Consider the following 25,313-nt stretch of genomic DNA (forward strand, 5'->3'; position numbering starts at 1 on the left):
TTGGACCATATCACTCCCACAGTAGGCACACTCCTGCGAGGGCTCTGATTGGCTGTCAGCAACATGAGAAATATGTTGCTTTCAGCCATTACAGGACTGGGGCAATTAGTCCTCTGTCCTGAAGTAAAACAAATATATTATAAGGGGGCAGGGTAGGGATACCCTGACCCGTTAGGCCCCATGGGGGGGCCGGAGACACCCACCTTTGGCACCCAAAAAAAGGTGAGGAGGGGGGTCACACAACTTCCCTCTCTAAGCCTGAAAGGCCCTGGGAAGTCCACCCCACAGGACAGATCACTGGAAGGGATGTGGTCATGCAGCCCCCCTCTCTCAGCCATTATGGCCCCGGGACCCCATCCAGTGGGGCTGGTATGCAAGCTATGTCCTGGGAGCCCATCTCCTGGACATATCGGTTTCCCTATCTACAGCGGTCCTTGCAAGGAAACCTGTGTTTGCTCTCGCTTGATGGGAGCATTTTCAAAACTCCTGCAAAGCGGGAGCAAATACCACTCGAAGCAGGCAGGAGATTCAAAAAATCTCTCTCCCACTAGGAACAGGCTTTTCATCTGTTTTCCTGCCTGCACAGAAGCAGGCAGAGAAACAGATGAAACTATTGCTCCCGCCCACATGAAGCCGACTGGAGCCACAGGGTCCTTGGGGTCCCCCCAGAGGCCCCCCAATGACAGTATGGTGGGTGCTCTGCATGGGTACTAGGGCACCCACCTTTTATTGCACCTGCCCAGGGAGCCGAGGTCCCCAGGGCCAAAGGTGGCCACGGAAGGAGGCCACATGCCCCTCTCCCAATAAAAATTGTGCTGGGCCCCCGGGGATGGGGCAGAAATCGGCCTGGGGTGGGGGCCGCATGTTCTTTTCCCCATGACAAATTATGCGAGGCCCCTAACCGGGAAGGTTAGGTTCCACTGGGCCAAAATCTGCCCAGGTAGGGAGGCCAGGTATCCCCCTCATAAATTATGCTGAGCCCCAGGTGAGGGGGTTAATGTGGCCGAAATCGATACAGGGAGGGGTCTGCATGCTCCCCCCCGAAAAATAACACTGGGTCCCGGGCAGATGAAGTCATTGGTGTCGAAATCAGTCCAGGTAGGGGCCTTATGCCCCTTGCCCTAACAATGATGACACTCACCGGTAGATGGGGTCCCTGGGGCCGAATTTGAAAGGGGGAGAGGGGCCATATGCACCGTCATCCTCATCAACAGAAGGCCGGGCCATGAGGAATGAGGTCCCCCAGGGACAAAATCTGCCCTAGATGGGGGGATGCATGCCCCCTCGTTCTACAAATTATGCTGTGCCCTGGGGAATTAGGTCCTTGGGCCACAACCCGCCCTTTATTTAAAAGAGTGACCCTGGTAGATAGGGGGTCCTCTGTTCCTAACAAGACTCTGGAGGGGAGCCACACTGCCCCTCCCCTTCATTCAAATAAGTGACCCCAGTGGATGGGGTACCCGGGGCTGATATTGGCTCAGGAAGTGAGCAGCACGGCAACCCTCTCCTTAAAAAAATACACGCCTTGGGGCTGGGATAACTAGGGCCTAAGGAGGCTTAGGGAGGGGGGCCGACCTGCCCTTTATTTTTAGAAAAGGCTCTGGGGGATGGGATCCACAGAGTCGGTTAGACTCTGTGGATCTCTGGCATATGTTATAAGGAGTGCATGGCTGGGCAAGGCACAAGTTTTAGGTAGCGCTGCTAACTATCACTAATGAATTTCTTTTTTTTGTGTTCAAAATATTAATGTTGTCATTGAAAAATTCACATAACTATAAAGTTACTTTAACCTTTGCTTTTTTCAGTGCATTTCTGAGGTTTTAAAAAAAAGAAAGCATTTCTTTTTATGACACCTAACTATAACGTTACTTTAACCTTGATTTTTTCCACAGGGTTCGCCAGTAGGTAATTCAAATTAGGACCTACTTTCCATAGGAAAAGCGTTTTTTATTTTTAATAATTACTTTAGCGCTGTTTGATGAATCTTCACGAAATTTTCATAACAAGTTTGCCAGTCACTAGGCCTGGCAAACGGGTCCCACAGGGACCCTATCCGGGTCTAATTTCTTTCTATTTTGGTGGAAATTCACAGAAGATACCCTAATCCATCTGCATCCCATGCTTGTTTTTTATGCCCCTCTTGCGGCCGAAGTCCCGGGGGGGAACAACAGATATATTTTCAGGAGAGGGGGTGCGCATTGTCCAATCCCCCAAGGCCGATCTCAGCCATAGGGACCTGCTTCCCCCAGGCTCTGACAATTGTAAGAAGAGGGGCCATGCGGCCCACCTCCCTGGGCCAATTTAATTCCCCGGGACCTTTATGCCCTGGGGTCCGGCAACATTTACAAAGGGGGGCTGCATGGCCCCCTCCCTTAGCCATTATTGGGCCGCGAAAACCCATCACCCAGTGCCAGCTCATATGTTATACTCTGGGGTGCCAACTTTTTAGACTTAGTGGTTTCCCTGTCTGCACTGGAGCAGGCAGGGAAACCTGTGTTTGCTTTCACTTTGCGGGAGCAATTTCAAAACTCCTGACAGGTGGGAGAAATACCCCTCTCCCGTCAGCTAGGAGCGTACTTCTGATCTGTTTCCCTGACCACACATAAGTGGACAGGGAAACTGATGAAAAGATTGCTCCAGCCCACATGGAGAAGCATTTTTATTTGCTCCCCGCGGGCGGGAGCAATGCCGGCTCCCGCTAGAGGCAGCTGGGGGCTTGGGGCTCCTTCCTTGACACCCAACCAGTGCGGTCGGTGCCCTGAGTCAGCACCAGGGCACCCACCCTGTGCCCCATTTCCCATACAAATGCACCAGACCCCAAAAGGTCATGGTCCAGGACCAAAATATGCCAGGCCTGAAACTAAAATTAGCCTGGGTAGGGAGGCTATGTGCCCCCTTCCTATTAAATATGATGTGGGCCATAGGGGATGGGGTCCCCGGACCTGAAATCAGCCTGGGTAAGAGAGCCTTGTGGCCCCCTCTACCAGAAATATGTTGCCGGTCCCCAGGGTCTGTGGTACCTGAAGCCAAAAGCAGCCTGGAGAGGCAGCCTGCTAGTTGGATGCCTTTGGGGGTGTTGGCCACAGGGCCGGGATGCAGAGCAAGCCTTGTGACCAAACCCCTACTGTGCACAGCCGAAGGCTGGGTGTAGTGTGGCGTTTTTTGCATGTGGGGTGTTTGCCACAGGCCATGCCTTGTCTCCAACACCCCACTGTGCACGGCCTTTGGACATGCACATTGTTTAGTTGGCTGCTTGGTCCCTTTTGGCAAGAGTTATAGTTTTTTGAGATCACTATAACTATAATTGCTGAACTCTATAGTTTTATGTTTTTAGACTCTGAACCTAACTATAACATCCCTATAACCTTTTACTTTTTATTATTGAATGATTTCCTCTGAAATAAGTAATACATTATCACAAAGACAAGCTCATACCACTCTTGAAAGCTCTAACATTCTCTGGCCCAATAAGATTATGCAGCATCATAGACAAAATATTTGGAAAGATTATCTAAATTATGTGAAAAAAATACAAATGATGCACCTCATTCTATACAGCAATATTTTAATCCACTTGAGCTGCAAAAAACGTTTTTGGTTAAATCTGCTAATTATGTGGTGGCAAATGCAGCATATCCATAAGTATGCAATAACCTCTCGAATCATGGGTTCAAATAAATCCACTGAACCACTCCCTTGCCCACTATTTATTCAAGAAGGCAAACAAACCTAAGTGCTGAATGTTTACTGCAGTTTGAAGAAAACCACTTCAAGCTAACCACCCCGAATTAAGCATGAAATAAATATACATACTGTTAATTTTGCTAATGGCGATCTATTATGTCACACCACTCAATGTTTTTACCTAGACTGTTTTGCTGGTTATAGAACTTTATGTACGTTACCCCTGCTAATCAGTGATAAAGTGCTGTAGTATCCATCTTTTAACATGATGCAATTGTCATATGCCTGTTTAATATATCTAAGTTAGGTAAGTAAATACCTCTTACTCCTCCCAATTCTCACCACCTTTAGGAGTAAGCCTGCACAATTTCCCACCCACTCCCCTGTGTCTGTCCCACGTTTACTACTAAAATCTATACTTACATGTGCGAAGACTTTCCAGTCGAGTTATACTCGACTGGAAAGTGGCAATAAATATATGCAAATTTACACTTTGTAGTTCATTTTGTAGCTCTACAAAACATACTGCAAAGTTCAGTTTGTGAATCAGGCCCAGGAGGTGGAGACATGTTACATAAACCTTTGTAGTAAATTTACACTACGAGCTTGGGAATACCGAAAATTAGTAAACTTACCTAAAAGTGTAAATTACTCAAATGTGTAAATTACTTTTATAAATCAGGCCCAATGTGTACTAATATCGTTTTTGAAGTTAACTTACACGAGGGAAGGTTTTACTGTGTTATTTCTGTTGATAAATGAAAAACTATAAGAATATGCTAAGGAATTCTGAACATACAAACCTGAACTTCAGTGATTGCATGCTTTGTTGCTTGGTTTTTATTTTATTTTTATCTGTAATTATAGCACAGTTGCGGCCAGCATAAATGCTCTTGCCACAGTGACTTATGAGGATTTTGTAAAATCTTGCTTCAAGAATATCTCTGATAGAAAAGGTGCCTGGATCAGCAAAGGTTTATGTGAGTATCAGTGTGGTTAGTTTATGGATATATATGTAGTATGTATGCATTGCAATCTTTTGTTTTACTACAGTGTTTCTCCTCATGCAAAGGTAAATATGACAGGATCCAAATTCCACATCACTTGAAAGAGGAGGCAACTGAAATCCTTCGCTCAACCAATCCCTGCCTTTCCCTTTTATACTGACATCATATCAATGTTAAAAATATTGTTTTTAAAAATGTTTTAATAATAATGTAAAAATAAAATATAAAAAAGATAGATGTCAATATTAAAACATATTTAAAACATAATAACTAATACATATAATGTTAAAATTAATTATTCCCACTCCAGAGAGTGCAACAGTAGGGAAAGCGCTGGATAGCGTAGGGTTAAAAATTACTATTCCCACTCCAGTGAGTGCAACAGTAGGGAAAGCGTTGGATAGCGTAGGGGTAAAAATTACTATTCCCACTCCAGTGAGTGCAACAGTAGGGAAAGCGCTGGATAGCGTAGGGGTAAAAATTACAATTCCCACACCAGTGAGTGCAACAGTAGGGAAAGCGTTGGATAGCGTAGGGGTAAAAATTACTATCCCCACTCCAGAGAGTGCAACAGTAGGGAGAGCGCTGGATAGCGTAGGGGTAAAAATTACTGTTCCCACTCCAGTAAGTGCAACAGTAGGGAAAGCGCTGGATAGCATAGGGGTTAAATTAACATTCTTATCAATTAAATAATTTTTATTAAAAATAACATTCATTAATTTACAAAAAAATTATTATTAATAAATATCAATAAATTATTTTATTTTTTTACAAAAATAACATTAAATTACATCCCAAACGATTCCCCTTTTAACAGACACCACATTACACATACAGAAAACAAAATTAATTTACCTATACATTAATCAATTAATAACTATTAATAATATATTAAAAATAATGAATATCATTATAAAATAATTAATTAACAAATATTAATTACCAATTAATAACTAATCACAAATTAATAAAATACATGAATTAACAATAACCGTAAATAAAAAGTATTAATAAGTTAATTATAATTATAATTAATATATAAAAACAATCTCATTAATTAATTTCATTTAATTACTTCCCACCCCATAAACCCACAACCCATAACAAATCACATAATTAATGTGATTATCAATTAATCACTTAATACAAATTAATCACCAATTAATTATTAATTAACAATAACGTAATTAACAATAAAAATAAATAAAATCATATTACATCCATTATAATTAATATAAGTAACTAATTAATACAATTAATTACCAATTAAATAATGAATTAACAATTAATTAATAATCAAATAATAAAAACATAATATTTAATTAATTGTAATTAAATTACTTCCCACCCTATTCCCCTATAAACCCACAACCAGCTAGTAAAACGCAAAATGTACTTTAATTAAATTACTATTTTCTAAACATTTATTTTGAAAAGTATGAAAATACATTACATTTTTTTAACATACATATAAAATACATAACACAATTTTTTTTCCCGAGATTATTGGCAACAATATTTTTGCTGACGATATTACTTACTTCGATGTTAAAAAAAATGATATTAGTTACCTTGGGGTCAATATTCTTTTCAACGATATACTTGACTTCGATATTTTGTCCCTACAATATTAAAAACTCAATATTAATGTAGGTCAATATTTAACAATCGATATTTTGGTCACCATTGGGTAGCTATGGTTAGAACCACAGTTCCTTAAGAAAAGCATTTTTTGGATTGCTTAAACCTTTGGTGGTGTTTGATGATCTCTTAAGTGGTGTCCGAGAAAAAGGGGGTCCCTAAACGTGTTTGCCCTATTCATTTTCTCATTGGAAACATGAACAGCATTTCTGAAAAATAATGCTGAATGCATTTATGGCAAATTTGACAAATAAATTGTTCTTGGTCCAAAAAAGACTGCTTTTTTGTGATTTTAAATAAACCCATTCAGTAGATTTTTAATAATTAAGGTTTAAAAAATATAGATATGTAATGCCATGTAGGATCTGAGGAGCCGACAGGTCATCAAAAATGTAATGGCTGTGGTTTTAGGACTAGGGTATTCATTCCCCTGTCCTGTAAGAAAGTTAAAAAAAAGAACATATTGTGAGACAGGGTAGTGATACTCTACCGCCCAGGCCTGGAAGGGATATCCAGAGGGACCCTCCCTCGCCATAAAATGGTTTTATTATTAATCAGTGCCAAGAATCTGTGAATCCTGGCAGCAATTAAAAAACAATATCCGGTGGCCTCCCGCCTTTTTTTATTGAGCCTGGCATGGTGCATTGTGTTTTTTGAGGAGGTGATGTCCCTTATTCCTCCCCGAAATATCATTAGGCTCTAAGGGCCCAATATTTTATAAATAGGCAGGGGCGTGTGTGTCCCTTATACCCCAAGCCTCATTGAGGCCCTGGGGACTTCATGTCTTAGCCCAGCATTATTAAAACAGGGAGGGAGGTGTACTGCCCCCACCCCAAGCCTAAATAAATCCCAAAGGGCCGCATCCCCAGGGCTGGAAGTTCCAAAGAAGGGAAAGATGTGCGCCTCCCCTCTACTTGAGCCATGATACGGCCCTAATGACCTGATCCCCTGGGCTGGTTAAGGGACGGTGTCCCTTAACCGCAAACCGCAGGACACTGTCTTTTCTCTGCCCTAGAGAGCGGACAGGGAAGTATAATGTGCTCTCATCCACCAGGAGCAGAAACCTGCTCCCACTGGGTTGTAGAACAGAAAGCTCAGAGCCAATGTTCTCTGGAAGGGAAACACAGCATTAGTCCCACCCAGCGGGAGCAAAAGAAAAGCTTCTCCACTGGGTGGGACTATTCCTAACTTCCACTGCACCCAGGATGGGTGCAGGCAGGGGAGACTTACAGGGGCCTTTGTGCTCCACCTGCAGCCTCCAACATGGCTACTGGGGACACCATAAAATATAGATAAAGATTCCACCTTCTGCACTAGCAGTTAGCTAGTGGGGCAGCAGTGGCCCTGGAACTGTCCCTGCACCCCCCAACATAAAATATGTTGTGGGATATGGGGATGGGCACTGGGGCTTCCCTATGAAAAAAAAATGTAATTAAAAAGCGTGTCTCTCTCCGGCATGAGCTCATGGAATGGGGCTCTTTGGCTGCCCGTGCAGCCCCTAAAAAATTACACATGTCATGCCTCATTTACAAGAAAGTCCCACAGAGCGGCACCGCAAGCCCTTTGGCTGCGCCACACTGTAGAACTTTCAAAGCACAGGGAGAGTCCTTTCTATAAGGATATCATGGATGCCTTTGCTCTGCCCTGCTCTGGTGCACAATTTGCTGCCATGCGCTGATGCACGCACCCTTGCACCATGGATTAAGGGTGCCTGAGTCACAGGGTTAATTGTTTATGTGCAGGAAGGTGTCCCTTCCTGCACATAAACAATCTGAAATTGTGTTTTTCAACTTCTATGTGTGCTGCATTAGCACACATAGAACTTGCAAAATGTCATTTTTTAAATGATTTTTTATGTGCAGGAAGGGACACATTCCTGCATATAAACAATCGCCAGAGTTAATTTCTTCGTTCTATATGTGCTGCAGAATACAGAATGCATAGAAAGAAGAAAAACGAGGAGAAATGAAAATGTATGCTATAAATATTAAGATATAAATATTTATTTTTGCTTATAAAATGAGACCTCTTCATGAATGCACCCGCCAACAGGAAAGCTCTGATTGGTTTGACACATTCTAAATAGAAAGTTGCAGGCGCAATTTTATTGGGATTGGCTTCCGGGGCTGAAAATCTGTGTGAAAGCCCACATAAGGGGTCAGGGTGGAGATACTGGGGGTTTTAGTGACCAAGTTATGTGCTAAATTTTTTTTTTTATCGCAGGCGATATTGCCGACAACGCCCGCAATCGCCAGAGCGACCCCCTGTGTACCATCGTAGGGACATTACAACTATTAATGTCGTCGTGAATATTGGGGGAAATATAAAAAATATATCAATGAATCATTAATATGCATAGTTATATAGTGAGGTATCTACTGTGATGGTTAGGATTAATTATTTAGTTATAATTTTTTACTCTGGTGGTGGCTATTGAATTCTTGCTTTTGCTTTCTGCTTTCATGACGTAACCGCGGGGATCACGATTACCGACGTCATTGCGACCTCCGGCCTCAGAGCGAAAACGGAAAATAAGTTTTAGAGATGGCTGTTCTAAAAATACACCACAAAAACATGAGTTTGTAGTGTACATCAATAAACCCCTAGTGTGTAAAATACTGTTATATGTGTGCATAGATGTATTTTTACTTAATGGAAAATGCTGAATGTCATGGGTAACGGCATCGTCGCGAAGTCCTGAATAACCGCGTAAAGAGAAACTAGGTCTGAAAGAATGTTTAAATGAACTTTGTGTAAAAATATGAGTTTAAACATTTTGTGAAAGAAGTATGTATATAGTAATATGTTCAGGGCAATGTTCAGAATGGATTTTTTTACATAATATTTTTGGATGTGTTGATGGCCATTAAATGTCTGCTTTTGTTTTCCATTTAGCTGTGTTTTTTTAGAGATTGTCAGATGCCGGACAATCATCAAAAACAGGCAAATATCCTGTATGCCATATTTAGAGTATTTACATTTCTCCAAGCCCTGGTTAGCCCTCTGCATTAACCTTCTTTTATGTTCTCCTGTATCATCTGATTTCCTGCATCAATATGTGAGTTAGTTGAAGTTGCACATCAAGGAGGTCCAGCAATTCCATAGGTTTTCTTTACTGGTATGATACATCACATTCTCTTTCCCTGGTGCCTTTGGTGTGAAGCAGATGGGGATGGTGTGTCTGGAGTTGTAAGGAGGGTTGTTAGTGTTTTCACGTAGGTGTGCATAAGCTAGTATTCTAAATAGTAACGGTTGCGATGTTAGAGATGAATAGGTTCATGGACCTTATCTCACACAAAAAAGCCACTGAGTGAATGTATATATTTTACAACTTTATAAACATTTTTTATTGCATGATTACCAAACTCTTCCTAAACACCCACAAAAGTTTGCTGGATGTTCTCACACACCTCAAGGTGTCATGTTTCATCATAGAATATCCGCAAGCTCTCCAAAAACTTCGGCTTGGTAGAGAGCGGGCCCACACCCTAAAGTCAAGGAGGCTCACCATTGAGGCTTAATAGCCTCTAGTTCCTTATCGTGGAGATTGTCCGTGGCTTTTTGGTGCCATTTTATGGATGGGTTTGTATACCACAATATTTACTGCGAATTCAATTGTGCATTAGCACTAATAAATGTTTAGCTATAAAAAGCTGATACATTTTGTCAAGTCAAGTCAAGTCAAGTCATGGATATTTATATGGCGCACAAATCACTTTCAGGAAGTCTCATGGTGCCTGCAGCAGACTCTGACATCAGAAAACAGTATTAATTTGCAAATAACCAGGTCTTTAGTCCTTTGCGAAAACTGACTTTTTGTAACTGTGCAGTCTAATTTGTTGTTCTTTTGCACGTCAAAAAATATTATTTGCCTTTGTCATACTACAGCTTCAATTTTGGATCTATGTATTTTACAGCATCTATCTTGTTTGTATGATGTTATTTCTACTTTCCATGTGTGCTTACATGAAAATGTGTGATTATAGCTAGTCTAGCAATTCTAGAATCACAGTTTCCACGGATGTGGGTCTTATTCATCATATTAATTGTTTTTATTCATCATATTAATTGTTTTTATTGCTGAAATTTTATGCATACAATAATTTGTAAAAACGATTCCAGGTGTTCTGTTTGGTGTACTCTGCACAACCATGGCTGTGGTCGCCTCATTTATGGGTGGAGTTGTTCAGGTATACATTCCATTTTCTATTTTGATGTTTCCTTATAGTTAGTAGATACATTTTCTTTGCAAATATATTATTCTTACTAAAAGTAATACGTTCTAAAAAGTGTTTCAAATGTAATGTGGTAACCAAGAAACTCTATGAATTGTGCGGATAGGGTAAAGGGATTAAGATGTATAATGCTATAGCCGAACATCCGAATAACTAGACACAGTGAAGCACAAAGCTCTAGACACAGCTATCCATGAGCAAAGATATCTTAAGATATTATACGTCACTTTAAGTTAACTAGGACTTGTCATTTTAATAGCTTACTGCAATATTCCTAGTTGTCTAATTGTGCCTTCTGTCCCTTTTGTTAAACTTCCTCCTAGCGCGTTACCTTGCCTACGAAGTCAAGCAAACATTGCTGAGTCAATAGTGCCCTTAGAGACTAGGGGAAGCATAGTGATTGTGTATTTATATTTCAGGCTTCTGGTGGCATGTGTTCTCCATTTCCATTGAATCTGATGTACTTCATGCTGTCAGCATCTATTCTGGGTCTTACATCCACACAACGATACAACTGTATCTCTAGCAAACATGGTGACTGTTCAACTCACCGATACAGAGAGGCTGATCTGTCACTATATCTGATGCCTGTTATAGTTCACTAAAGAAAGACTGTCCTTAACATGGTGGAACATCTCCCAGTATGTTTGGGAATATAGACAAGTACCTACTAAAATATATCCCACACTCATATTTCTAGTGTCTATTTTGCTAGCACGGTTTCTAAAAGTTTCCATCAGCAGAGACAAACACTGGTGAATTATTCATCTGGAAGTGTTTTCCAGAAAACACAGTAAACCCAAAACAGGTAGCGGCATTTAGTGGAAAGTGTGTGTGCCACCCTGGCAGAATACAGAAAATGAGCCAATTGTCCCACATTGCCTTGCAGGATGAGCGACTCTTACAACAATAGTGGCTGGAAAATCCAGAGAAAACTCTAGTTTGGCCCTATTTCCCATGATCAAAATGAGTTTTGGTCAATATTGGTGGAAACTATGGGTATGCTTTATAGATGGAACATGCTCACCATAGCTTGTCAATTGCCATGAAAGCTGGTAAATTCAAAATGAACATCTAATGTGAATACTTGAAGGCGATTTTCCTGACCATGGCCATATCTTATGGAGTGTGGTACATTTTCTTGGATTTCTTGTTCTGTGACATCTGTAGACACTTCTTAAAATCAGAATGTTGCCTGAACACCATAAACACGCCAGTGTGCCATTGACACACACACCATATTTTCTATAAAATTAGAAAATGAAGTAAGCTTAGAATGTGTAATGCAAAGAGGTGTATTTTCAATGCCAGCATACATATTCATACTACAAATTCATCATAACACAAGACTTAATTGGCCATTTTAAAAGTGGCACAAAATGAGTGACTTCCACTTCGACCAATCAAATATCTTATCTTCAGTAACCAACAGTCCGACCATAGCCCCCTTCACTTTAATGCATATCTGCACCCACAGACAGATAAAATGAGTTGGTATAAACACTACAAAACATACACTGACAAAACACATATAATCTATATATTGTTGTAAGCCACTGTCCAGAACAGGAGAGTTGGCCTGTTTTCAGAGGTGGAGGCAAACTTCAGTTAAAATGATATATTATTATAAAAACTAATTTATGAACATCGTAGTGCAAGTTTGCAACTCAGTAGCATCCTAGTGTAACAAAATTGCGTTTACTAGAGTTTATTGGGGCAAGAACTATAGCTGTAAACTTCCAAACTAACTTCTGATATTTTATCAGACAATGCAAGAAAAAGGAGAGTGTGTACACAAAGGCTCTGGATGAAAGCTCTAGAGCATCTTTGCAAGTTTTCAGCAAAGCTGCCAACCAACGTTGACTTCCCACTTCCAGGTATATTGGTCAGAACAGTAAGAAATATATCTCTGTCTATACAACACCTGTACAAAAACTACAGACAAGGGAGAAAGGTTGCATAATCCACCCTTTGAAGAGAACGAAGCCACTGTACACATTCTGTAGTGTAAATTAATAAAAAGTGAATCATACAATAAGAAATGCCACCCGTATTTTTCACATAAAAATTATTATTTTTTCCTGTGTGTTAACAGGCTGCACTAAGCATTCATGGGATGTGCGGGGGCCCAATGCTGGGATTATTTACGTTAGGGATTGTTTTTCCCTGGACAAATTGGAAGGTAAGATGATTTCCGTGGTTGAACATAAAAATTGTTGTTTTTGCAAGTCTTAAACATAACTTCATTGAACCTTGTCTGCTCTCTTCGTTAACCCCTTGGACGTGGGTTGATTTTCCGCACTGTGCGGGAGAAATAAACGGTGGGTGGGATTTGGACGGCTCCCGGCCGTCGTGCACACACGTCATGAGCATGCTAGGGGTTAATAATATGTTGTTACACTGATTTTGTTGACTGGAAGGCTATGGGTTTTTCAATTGTAAAATTGAAGAAATGAGCCATTATTGTTACTGTAATGCTTGTACTGTGTTTTTATCTATCACAAAAAACTAGGAATATTTAGGTTGCTTCACCAGTTTTGATGACGAAAGCAAATGTACATGTCTGGATCTTTGGCATGCAAAACCTATATTTCATTATATTTGCTGTCGTGAAATGCTGGAATATTGCCCACCTCCAGCTTAAATCTTTAGGATACGAAAATATATAGGAAATTGATAAAATGCCTATGCCCTTTCAATCAATCACTCAATATTTGTAGAGCGCAGCTTATCTATCACTTGTGAGGGTATCCAGGCGCTGTGTAGCTCAGCTTAGTTGAAGAGTCAGGTCTTATGCTTCTTTCTGACGTTCGTCAGCGAGAATGTTGTTGGAAGGACAAGGGGGAGGGCGTCTCAGGTCTTGGAGGTGTTGAGGGAGAAAGAGCGTCCTCCGCTGTGGTTTTGACAGATGCATGGTGTCTGTTAGACCTGGCACCATTGGTTTTTGCTGGTGTTAGATGCTTTGGGCACTGTGCCACTGCTATCCAGTGCCACAGTGCAAGTGCTCCCTACTGTAAATTGATGTATTGATTAGTGGTTCCCTGATTGGATGTTTGGTTTACTTGTCAGACCCTATTACAGTGCACTGAGTGTGCCCAGGGCGTGTAAATCCAAATTTTGCTAGTGGGCTTGCAGCACTGGTTGTGCCACCCACAGAAGCGGCCTCGTAAAATGTGTCTAAGGTCTGCCATTACAGAGTCTGCATGCAGTCTGGTACTGTCATGCTGACTGGGCAAGTGCACCCACTTGCCAGTTCCTAAACCTTCCCTTTTCTTCATATTAGTCACCCCTATGGTAGGCCCAAGGGCAGGGTGCTTTGTAAGTATAAGGTAGGACAAGCCCTGATGTGTGTGGCATGTCCTAATAGTGAATTACTGCCATTTTCGTTTTTCACTATTGCAAGGCTACCTGTTCTCCATAGGCCAGAATGGACTGCTGGATTGTTACATGTTTATAATTCTAGCAGACTCAGAGAACATGTTAGAAATTCGAGTTTAGAATGCCTTGACTCAGAATAATAAAAGACATCTTTTAGTGTTTTCTTTTAAGTTTATTTTAATATTCTGTGCCTATACCACTTTTAGAAAGTAGGTGTTTGCTTGCCTAACAATTTGAGCCTGCCTCTGCGAGGTTGTGTATTCCTTTGTCTGGTTTTGTGAGTGACAGGGCTGGGGGATTCCAAGAGACAGGCTGGGGCAGCCCGGTGGTGAATAGGGAGATCTGCATCTAGATGGGTGGGAGGAGTTGCACCTGGGACCTGAATAGGGCTGGGCCTTCCCTCTACAATGCTGGCTCCACCCCCTGTGGTGCGTCTGATGTTGCTGCCCTGCACATTGAAAGAAGAGAAGGAAGACTGTCAACAAAGTGCTCCAGGACTGTACTTGCCCTCCACAATGCTGGCTCCACCTCCTGTGGGGCGTCTGATGTGCCTGCCCTGCGCTGTGAAAGGAAAGAAGAAGTCTGGTAAACAGAGTGCTTCAAAACTGGCTTGAACTGGGCACAGGCCCCTCTCCCCTCAGAGAACGAAGGATTTTGGGGTATAAGTATTGGGACCCTGATCCCATGAAATTAGATCACTTCTGGACTTACAAGACAATGCCTCTGCTGAGGGGAAGGAACCTGAAGAAACTGAGGAGAGACTATTCACAAGCTGAAGTGTTGCTTGGGGGATTGGCCTGCAGAACTTTGTGGACTTTTCTTTCAACTTGTGCAAAGATCTCCAAGGGCTTGGAAGAGAGCTTGCCCCCTGACTGAAGTCCCAGGAACAGTGGACTTCACCAGCCTTTGTGATTTGCTGCAGGAAACAAGTGGCTACAGAGGCAGGGAGCTGTGACCGACTCTCACGACCGGCCGGTGTCCTGTAGGCACTGCATCAAGCAACGTCTGCCTAGAACATTGCAAGCTCTGCGCTCACCAACTCCGTCGCCTCGCTACACCGAATCGAACTGGTCTGACCGACGCGGTCACTGCTGCTGACTTTGAGTCCTGTGACCGCACCAGAAGTAGGTACCGCCTCGCACGCTTCGAGACGCCCTGCCCATCTCGCACCGCTGTCTGGACTGATCGATGCCAGCTCCCTAACTCCGGCTCGTTCGCTGCACCGCAAGCTGCAAGCACCGCAACGAAGCACCGTCTCGCCCTGCAACGCAAGCGTTGGATCCACCGACTCTGTCAATGGGCCGCTGCCTGCACCGCATGGAGGGACAACGCGTCCTGCAATGCTTCCTTTCTGCACCGCGACGATCACCGGAACTGGCTTGCACATCCTTGCCGACTACCCCAAGTAAAAGGTACTGTGACTGAGTCTGTCGACATTTGAGTGGGCCCGTACCGACGGGGTCCGCTGGATTTGCTAGACTCTGTTATTTTCAACGACACTGTAGTCTGTACAGGCTACCGACTCGCACAGAACCTTGATTTAAGCCTTTTTACAAGAGCTCTTGAAATCTAATAGTACTGTGGATTCTTTTTGTCGTTTATTGGTCTTGTGGTAACTCTATATAAAATAGACTTATTTTTAATATACAACCTTGTGTGGTGTCCATTTGTAGTGTTGTCCCTGGGTTACTGTATGTGGTCACAAATGCTTAACTTACACTGCCTCTGAAATAAGTCTTGACTGCTCGCGCCACACTACCTAGAGGGTGAGTAGGGGTTATTTTATGAGTGTAATCCCCCTTACTCTGACTAGAGGAGAGGGTGCCTATTTGTCACAGGTACCTATCTGTGCAAACTAGTGACCCCCAATTCTAACAGTGTCTGTGCCGGGGCAAGGGAGGCGGAGCGGAGGTTTATGGATGGTTGGTGGAAGTTCGGTCGGTGGTTCATGTATGCCGGTACTTGGTCATGGAGGGCTTTGTAGGCGTGTAACCCTAGTTTGAATTGGCATATTTTCTGGACGGGGAGCCAGTGGTGGTTCCTCAGGTGCTGGGCAGGTTGAGGATCAATCTTGCCACTGAGTTCTGTTTCCTCTGGGGACTTCTCATGAATTTGATGGTATAGTGCGTTGATGTAGTCTAGACGGCTGGTGATAAGGGCTTGCATGACTATTTTTCTAGTGCTTTCTAGAGCCATACGAAGATTCTTTGGAACATGTGGGGAGTATGGAAACAGACTACAGATACTGTATTGATCTGTTGTTTCATGGTGAGTTTGCTGTCCAGGATGATGCAGAGGTTGTAGGGATCAGCACTTCGGTCTTTTCCGTGTTGAGCTTTAGGCAGTTGTCCTTAATCCAGGTTATGACATTCTTCATGCAGTTGTGGAAGTTGGTCTCTGTTGGTCTTTGTTGTAGTGGGGTTTGCTTAGAGTGAGAGGATGAGCTGGGTAACATTGGTGCAGGATAAATTGTTAATGTTGTGGGTTCTGATGATCTTGGCTAGCGGTCTCGTGTAGATTTTGAAGAGGGTGGTGCTGAGGGATGGAGCTTGGGGGACACCGCAGATGGTGCTCTTGGGTTGCAAGGTGAAGGGGTGGATTCTCTGTGTACGTTCCGCGAGGATATGGCTAATCTTGTAGAGGCAGTGGAGTCAGGGGTCTGTGGGTGCTCCTGAGTAGATGGAGTTCATTGTAGCCTTGTGTCCAGTGCGGTGAGCTGTTCCTGTGTGGTGAGATGTCGGTCTGGGGAGGCTTCCAAAGGAGTGGGGAGGCTGAGGAGGTCGGTTGGTTAGGGGTCAAAGTTCCAGTAGATGGTAGATATTTTGTAGTGGAAGTGACAGCTAGAGCGCCACAGAATTCCTGTGAGGTGGGATCATGTTATCGTGGCTGATGGACAGGAGAACTCTCTGACGATGCTGAAGAGTGCCTTGGTGTGGTTGACGCTAGCCTTGATGTGGTCTATAAGACCATTCTTTTTCACGTCTTTGAGTCGTTTGTGGTATTTATTATGGGCTGATTTGAAGGTAGCTCAGTCGGTATCATGTCTGCTGGTGTGCTATCTTCTTTCTTGTTGTTTTCAACTGCATCTCATTGTGCTGAGTTCCGAAGTGTACCAGCTAGCTCATTTGATAGATCTGCGTGTATTGGCTGGTTTGGTGTGGGCAACTCGGTCGGCGGCATTGGTAAACTTCCTGTTTTGAGGTTAGTTGTGGCACCCGACTGGGTGGTGTTGAGGATGTCCACCCATTGGTTCTGTGTCACTTTGCTCTAGTTGCAGAAGGAGTCACTGGGGAGATGGAGGTGGTGCGAGGTGGTCCAGTGATGGTGAAGTGGATAATGGAGTGGTTGGTCCAGCTGATTTGCATGGTGTGGATGCATTTTACTCTGTTGCTGGATGTGAATGTAGAGTCTAGTGTGTGTTTTGCTCTGTGTGTTGGGCCTGTGACCAGCTGGCTGAGGCCGATGTTGTCCAGTCATTCCAGGAAGTTGGCGGAGTTTGTTTCCGTGTGGCTATCCAGGTGGTAGCTGAGGTCTTTGAGGAAGATGTAGTGCTTGGATTTAATGGTGAATGTGGTGATGAAGTCTATGTTGGTGTCCCAGAGGATGGGTCATGGTCCTGGGGGTCTGTAGATGAGGGTGCCTTTGATGATTGTTTTGGCATTACTGTGGATTTAGAAATTCAGGTCTTCCATGATCGCCGTGGGTTCGTCTTCAATGTTGGTGCAGCTGATTGAATCTTTGTGGATGATGGTGATGCCACCTCTGTGTTTGTTGGTGCAGTCCCAGTGTTTCATCTTGTGGCCATTGAGCATTGCGTGGTGATGTAGGGGGCTGAAGAGGGATTGAGCCCTGTCTCTGTGATGAAGGTCACATCGGGGCACGGGTGGAGATGGTGTCCCAGACTACGGTGGCATGTTTGCAGAGTGATTTGGCACTGATCAGGAGGCATCTTAGTGGTTATGGGGTGGTGTCGGCCGGTGGGGTAGGAGTGACGCTGGCTTCTACGAAGAGAGGCGGTGCTCGGTCTCTTGGGCCTCTTAGTTAAAGATATTGAGTTATATTGCATGTGCCACTTCCTTAAGTGAATCAACACCCACAATTCTCATGCCTGTGGTAAAATGAAAACATTCGTGCAGTGAATTGATTAGCTCATTTAATTAAATCATCTATTATTTTTCTAGGGTACTCCGGTGCATGTATAAGCAGGCATACTGCATACATGCAAATCTAGGTAGAGAAATCTAAGTGAGAAAATGGTAACTCCCAGACAAAATGATAAAATGCTAGTTAACTCAATTGTATGAAAGCGCTATAAACAAGCTTTCTGTTAAAGAAATCTGAAATTGTCTCTTAGTTGGTCTCATTGATGGAACTGTCCATGGTATATGTGAAAAATGTCATTATATACTGTAATCATTTTCTGGGTGATCTTATTATTCTTGTACCTTGAAGATCTAGGGCCTCAATCTGGGTGGCTAAAGGAATTGCCCAATTTAGAGTTTGGGACTCTATCACAAACATATTCTGAATTTAGCAGACCGTCAGTTTTTGTACAGCGGTGATCCCCTGGATCTGCCATCAGTAAGTTTACTATGATGGTCTATGAAGCATAACTGGGTAATGACTTGAGACTGCCCACCCTATTTCTGTCTGTCACTACCAGAATACCTGGTGGTCAAAATGACTAAGGTGTTGCTGTCATTCTTTATTTGTTTCTCAAAAATAAGGACAAGAGTTAAACCTGTTAGCCTAAGTGTGGTCTTCCCCCAAACTATTTGCCTTATTCTTCCATTATCGTTGATTTTGTTTTTGTTGGCCTTAGGACTATGCACACTTTACCACTGCTACTAAGAGCTAAAGTACTCTCTCCTTTAAACATGGTGAAATTGGCTTACACCTAGTTAGCTCATTTAATTTACTTGTAAGATCCTAGTAAAGTGGTACCAGGACCTGTGAATTAAATGCTACTAGTAGGCCTGCTGCACTGATTATGCCCCCCACTTAAGTAGTTCTATTAAACATTACTCAGGTCTGCCCTTGCAGCCTGTGTGTGCAGTTAAAGTTGCCATTTTGACCAGGCTAAATGAACCTTTTAGCCAGGCCTAAGTCTCCCGTTTTAATACACACGGCACCGCTAGGGTAGGGTAGGCAGGGTGCACTACATATGAAAGGTTGGACATATACATTTAACTCTTACATGTCCTGGTAGTAAAAAACACTTACATTTGTTTTCCACTATTACAAGGCCTTCCTTTCCCATAGTAAAACACTGGGTAAACTTATAACATTTAATGAGTGATAACTTTCAATGGAGAGCAGGTGGGAATCTCAAGTTTGGTGTCTAAAGAATTGTAATTTAAAACCTTCCTTAATTGTAAAGTCAGATTTTAAGTCACAATTCTGAAAGTGCCACTTTTAAAAAGTTGACATTTTATTGTCTCAAACATTTTGTGCCTGCACCCAGTATCCTGGAACACATGACTAGGTGTAGCTGCCAGTTGGTCTATGTGTATTGCTCCCATACAGTGAGACAAAGGGGGAATAGATGTTGGCAGGATGGACCATCTCTGACTTATTGAGGAAAATATTCTGTAACCTACCATACTTGCACATCATAAAGAGTCTGCCAGAACACTCTCAAAGGGTTTTGACACCAGATAAGCTGGGGCCAGGACAGGGAGGCATGGCATCCCAAGCACCTTAGGGGATGGATACCTCCAGAACCTTCTCCTACTTCAAATGGGCACCAGTTATAAACAGTGGACCCTCAGGCCCAACTCTACAGTACACCTCTGAACGTGTAGAAGACTCAAAAGAACTGCTGTGCTGCTCTGCAAGAATGGTTGTTTCTCTGTTCCCCTTCTGCCCTGCTTACCTGCTGCCTGACTAAGAAGGACTGGACTAGCATCTTGATCCCAGGATCTCCAGAGTGACTCCAAGGGTTAGGTAGCCGGCCTTTCAATCAGAGCCGTGGGAACAGAAAACTCTCCAACCACCTTGTACCCAGCATCTGGAATCAGTCTGCCATGTGTCCTGCCCCTTACGTGGTACTGCACCAGTCCTGGAACCTTGAAAGTGTGCCTGAAGGTGCTCTGCCAGCCTAGCGATGGTCCTGTGAGCAGAACCAATGCAGCATGATGCATTTTAAAACCTCTACTGAACTGCCACAGCACTACACATCTTCGATGCAGGCCTTCTCATCACAAATCCCTCATCAATGGCTTCATCAATGATGATACATGACTCCACATTGCAGCCCAGCAGCTCCTCTGATCCACCTCTGTGCGACGCATCCTCAATGCAGGATCTTACAAGGCTTCACAAACCAAGATTCAAGGTACTTTATTCAGGGGGCCAAACTTGTTCCCTGTATCTGACCTAAGCTCCTAAACTTGTAATTTTTTCGGTGCTACCACATAGGCGCAGTTGGTGCTTTGTGCTTCTAGGCACTGTTTTTTTTATTGCATATCTCCAGTTCTACTGACTGGATTTTTGTCATTTTCGTGTCAAATAATTAAATACATTTACGATATTTTCTAATTTAGTGTTGGACTTTGCTTGTGTGGTGTTTTGTCTTTCTGTTTTGAAGTGCTATATAAATACTTTACACATTGCCTCTAAGTTAAGCCTCACTACTTGTGCCAAACTACCAAAGGGTTAAGCAAGTGTTAATTTACCCTTTGTTTGTGACTTCAAGCTAATCAAAATGTACCTAGGTAGAGCCAGCCTGCGTTATGGTGCAGAGAATGGACAATGGAAAGTTTATTTCTGAGAGAATGCATACTACTGAAGCAAAAGCAAATTGAGGTTAATAATACGCCATCCGTTTCAATAATTCCAAATGATGGAAACAGAATGCTGTTTAGGATGCAGAGTAAATGCTTAAAAGTTGTCATGTAGATTTGTCTGTTTTTGATTTGAGAGTTATCTTTTTATATGCAGGGCGCACTTGGTGGTCTACTCACTGGAATAACCCTTGCATTCTGGGTTGCGATTGGGGCTTTCATTTACCCTGCACCGGTAACAAAATCACTCCCTTTGGACCTGGACACAGATGGGTGCCAAGTATTTAATGAGTCGATGTATTCCACTGTGGTAGCACCAACAGCTGCACAACCTTTCAGGTATAAATATTTATTTATGTATTTATTACTTTTGCTTTATTAAAAACTCGCCTTTGGCAGAAAATAGTTTGTAGTAAGAAAATGATGGAAAATCTTTCCCTTTCTGACAGAGGTGTGGTACATGATTGAGGTGGGTCAGGCACCTCATTGAGGTCAACTCATTTTCAGGAATTGTATGAAATCATTTTGCATTCCATTTGATCTCTTTATTTAAACGTGGGAACGTTGACCTGGCAATTGCAAGTCGTCTTAAGCAGGTAGGTCTGTAATATTTTCTTGAACAATTCAAGCCTCAAAGGGTACCCGAGCTCTGGTCAGAACACTTTCCCTACATTTGCTCATTGATGAAGTTTGTCTTGTGTTTTAAGGACTGGACAATGAGAAGTGCAGTTGAGTATTCTTTTAGATTGTGCATGGAAAGGATATCTCCTTACAAGAGGCACGGGACTACTTTGTGCAGAATAACATGCATGAAAAATGACAAATTCCTTCTTAAGAGGGTAAAAGTTAAGAGTAAAATCCTGCAAAGTGGTAAAAACTACCGTTGCCAATATCTTTAGTCCTAATAATGATAAAAATACTGATAGACAAATCAGCAAGACACTAAGGGCCTAATTTATGAAAAGTGACGCATCGCTGCGTGAAAACAGCGATGCGTCACTTTCCATTGCGCCCTCCTTGCGACACCAGTCGCAAGTATGACGCATCATTGCGCAAGGAGTTACAGATACGTCAGTATTTCTGACGTATCTGTATGGCGCAAAAGTGACGCAACTCCAGCAATGCGTCCTTTCACATGGGGCAAGCCCCATGTGAAAGGGCCTGCATCAGTCTTACACCTGCTGTGAGGCAGGCGTAAGATATTGACGCATTTGCATCCTAGAAGTGGCGCAGTGTACTCTTATAGATTTCACTGCATCACTTCTACGACCCTTTCTTGCGTCAATACGCCCCCCTTGCATACATTATACCTAGCGCAGGTATAATGTGGTGCAGGGGTTAACAAAGTGACGCATCTACCTAGATTCGTCACTTTGTAAATATGGCGCAACAAGGCGTATTTTTTACGCCACTGCTGCGTCACAAAAAGTGATGCACCAGTGGCGTAAAAGTGACGCACAGCCTCATAAATGAGGCCCTAAACTTCTAGGATAAACCAAAAGATAAAGCCAGATGGAAAATGATCCAACTTGCTAGAAACAAAAAGTCAGGGACAAAAATGGCATCAAAAGGTGAAGAGTGTGATGAAAAATAAAAAGAAACAATATGCATTGTGATGCATCTTCATCTCAGAACTGACATCACAAGAAAAAACTCCGAAACATTCTGAATTGCGAAATGCACATATCCTCCACTATGCAGAACACCATCACGCAGAGGGCTATGTACGTTTAGTTTCAAGCTCTTCTCAGGAGCTCATCACCTTTATTTGATTAGGAAGAAGACACCCAAGTTTGACATTCTGCACATGTTGAAAAATTCTGCACTCCTGCCTCCTCCCTTCATGCTCCATGCTCCATAGGGCTTCCAGGAACCCCTCAGGGTCTCCAGAAGGGCAGAAGTGCTATAATGACTCTGGCAATGAGGATTCTCAGCAGCGATTTGAGTACAGCGTCTGACAAACTGCTGGAGAAGAGGCTGTGAATCACTTCTCCTCTTTTTTTGGTATAAATGTAACAGTATGCCCGCTCCCGAAGCTATGTGTTTATTAGGATATTGCTGAATAAAACAGCATTTTAGTAAAGGATATCGAATGAAGAAGCATATTCCCAAGAACACTCAAAAAGGGAGAGTAAACTTATTAGTCTATACTACTATTATAAAGAGAGAGCTGAAATCTTTGAGGCGGGTAAACTCAAAAAGTACAGCACCAATCACAACACCCAATACAGCATTGGAAAGGGGAGTTGCAGCAGATGGACATATGCTATACAGGTGGCCACCATATATATTAGAAACTTCAAAGAACCTTAGGGATAAAGTAGTCCCTTGTGGGCGTGGGCGTTGGCGTGGGCGTGTCGGGGGCGTGTTCGTGGGCGTGTCAAACTACACACATTTTACTTTGTGGCCGTAACCGTTGTCAGAGGGGTGTGGGTGTGTCAAACTACACACTCAGAGGGCCGTGGGCGTGTCGAGGGTGTGGACGTAGCCGTGTCAAAGTACACACATTATACTTTGTGAGAGGGGCGTACCACAACAGCTTTCTCAGAGGGGCGTGCCACAAATTTTATAACAAAAAAATGTCCGTGTCATTCAGTAGAGCGCCTTTCCATTCACGAGTTATAATCACGTCCGTATAGAATTCACAAGGTGCGCCGCATTCACGCACATTGCCATTCAGGCGGCGATAATAACACATGTTGCGAAGCAAACTTTGTGGGCATAAGCGTTACCGATCTCAACCGGGGATAAACGCAGGCGTCTCAGAATGCACACGCCCACACGTCTCAGAATGCACACGCCCACACACAACAACGCTGAACAGCACGCACACCTCATGACGTGCACGAACGCTAATCACACTGTGATGAGATTAGCGTTCGTACACGTCGTGACGTGTGCGTGCCCTTCAGCATTGTTGTGTGTGGCCGTGTGCATTCTAAGATGCCTGCTGCATTGGAAAGCGGTGGGGTAGCGTTCGGTAAAGTTTGCCGTCCTTCAGGTAAATCTTTTTTATACCCGGACAACGTCGGGATGGGCAGCTAGTATATCATAAATTAAAACTTAACTCGAAACAGAGAGTCATAAATGTATTGTATCTTATGCACAGGTTGTACTTGTATCATAACTGGTGTAAGTTCAGATGGAAGTCAAAGATAAGGATGTGGAACATATGGCTTTAGGTAAGGTACATGAAAAACAGAATGAATATTCAACTTCAACTGGGTTCGTCCGATGAGTTATCACAAATTGAATTCTAAATCATCATTGAAAATTAAATGGCAAACTATGCACTGGGAGATAACAAGATGTTGATTGAACTTTATTTTATACGAAAATGGAATACAAGTTGATTTTGATTCAGTAGCAAATTTCTTCGTTGTAACTTTTGAAAGATGTAAACATTCTGAAGCAAGTTACCTATGCTACTGTACCTGGCTAAAGTAATTAGTAGCTGCACAATGCAAAGAACCAACATGAGGAGATGATGGAAAGATGTATTTGAAACCATGCAATTTAAAGAAGGATTACACTCTTGTAGTTCAATGAACAACATTGTAAAAAATGTCAGCAACTTGTAAATAAGATCAATTATCTTGCACCTCATTACAGTAGTATAGTAAATATTGCTCCACACTTTAATAAGCGTGCTCTATTACCCATTATAAAAGTGATGAAAGAAGAAGATCAAATGTTTTAAAAATACCAATCCCTTTCACAAATGTTAAGTCTCAGTTCACAGTTCACTGGGACATATGCATGATTGCAGGCCGACTGTGATGAAGAAGAGGTAGACATACAAAGCTGGCTGCACCAATCAAAGATTTTAACCTTTTAACTGAATCTACTTTTAGGTGGTCAAAGTTTTCTAGAGGAGCAAGACTCACGCTGAATCCCAACAATGTAGCTTGAAGTTGATGATGCTATTGTCAGGGTCCTACTGAAGGTATTGGTGTTGGCACCAAAAGCTTTGAGCGGTACATTTCCCTGGTCCAAGGTTTTACCGTTTGACTTAACCCTTTTTTTGGTTCTCAAAATAACTCAGGCTGGAAGCTATAGTCAGTCAGGGCCCCAAAAGGCCAGATCCCTTTACTGTGAGGTTTCACGGACTTCAGTTTCAACACAGCAAAAAGCTATGAGATGTAGGAATCTGTTTTTCTTCTCTACTGAAGTTGCACCCTCCCTTGGAAAGCCTCAGCATTTTGTACCGGTCCTCTGGAGGTGAAAAAAAAACAAAATTACACTTTCCTCTAACTTGTAGGAATGGTCTTTGAGGTCACTCCTGTAGCTGCCAGGCCATCTAGAAGTCACCTTTGCACTAGATCTTTCTTCAGTCAGGGCTCCTGCAGGGTCAAATTCTCATTTAGTAAATGGGCCCACTGGGAGTCGAACCCTTCTGATTTTTGTGCCCCTAGGTCAGGCCAACAGAATTTCAACCACCAGCGGAAGTCAGAAGCCCTTCAAATCTTTCCATGCAGCCTATGCTTCTTTTTTCCGGTGTTGTAATCTTAGGCTCAGCAAAGTTCTGAGGAGGTAGCCTTATCTTGTGCACTAGCAAGTGATTGAAGAATTTTTATAACCCA

General features: G+C 42.8%; 1 protein-coding gene across 2 annotated transcripts in view; it reads left to right on the forward strand.

Annotated features, from left to right (window-relative positions):
* LOC144825992 (sodium-coupled monocarboxylate transporter 2-like) overlaps nt 1-25,313 on the forward strand; it is a 219,457-nt gene that overhangs the window by 169,712 nt on the left and 24,432 nt on the right. For both annotated transcript variants that reach the window (XM_078684210.1, XM_078684211.1), the window contains exons 9-12: nt 4,552-4,664; nt 10,455-10,522; nt 12,663-12,749; nt 20,888-21,069. In XM_078684210.1, the coding sequence (XP_078540336.1) occupies nt 4,552-4,664; nt 10,455-10,522; nt 12,663-12,749; nt 20,888-21,069 (450 nt within the window). The remainder of the gene's footprint in view (nt 1-4,551; nt 4,665-10,454; nt 10,523-12,662; nt 12,750-20,887; nt 21,070-25,313) is intronic.

This window comes from Lissotriton helveticus, chromosome 3_2 (genome assembly GCF_964261635.1).
Source record: "Lissotriton helveticus chromosome 3_2, aLisHel1.1, whole genome shotgun sequence".
Taxonomy (NCBI): Eukaryota; Metazoa; Chordata; class Amphibia; order Caudata; family Salamandridae; genus Lissotriton; species Lissotriton helveticus.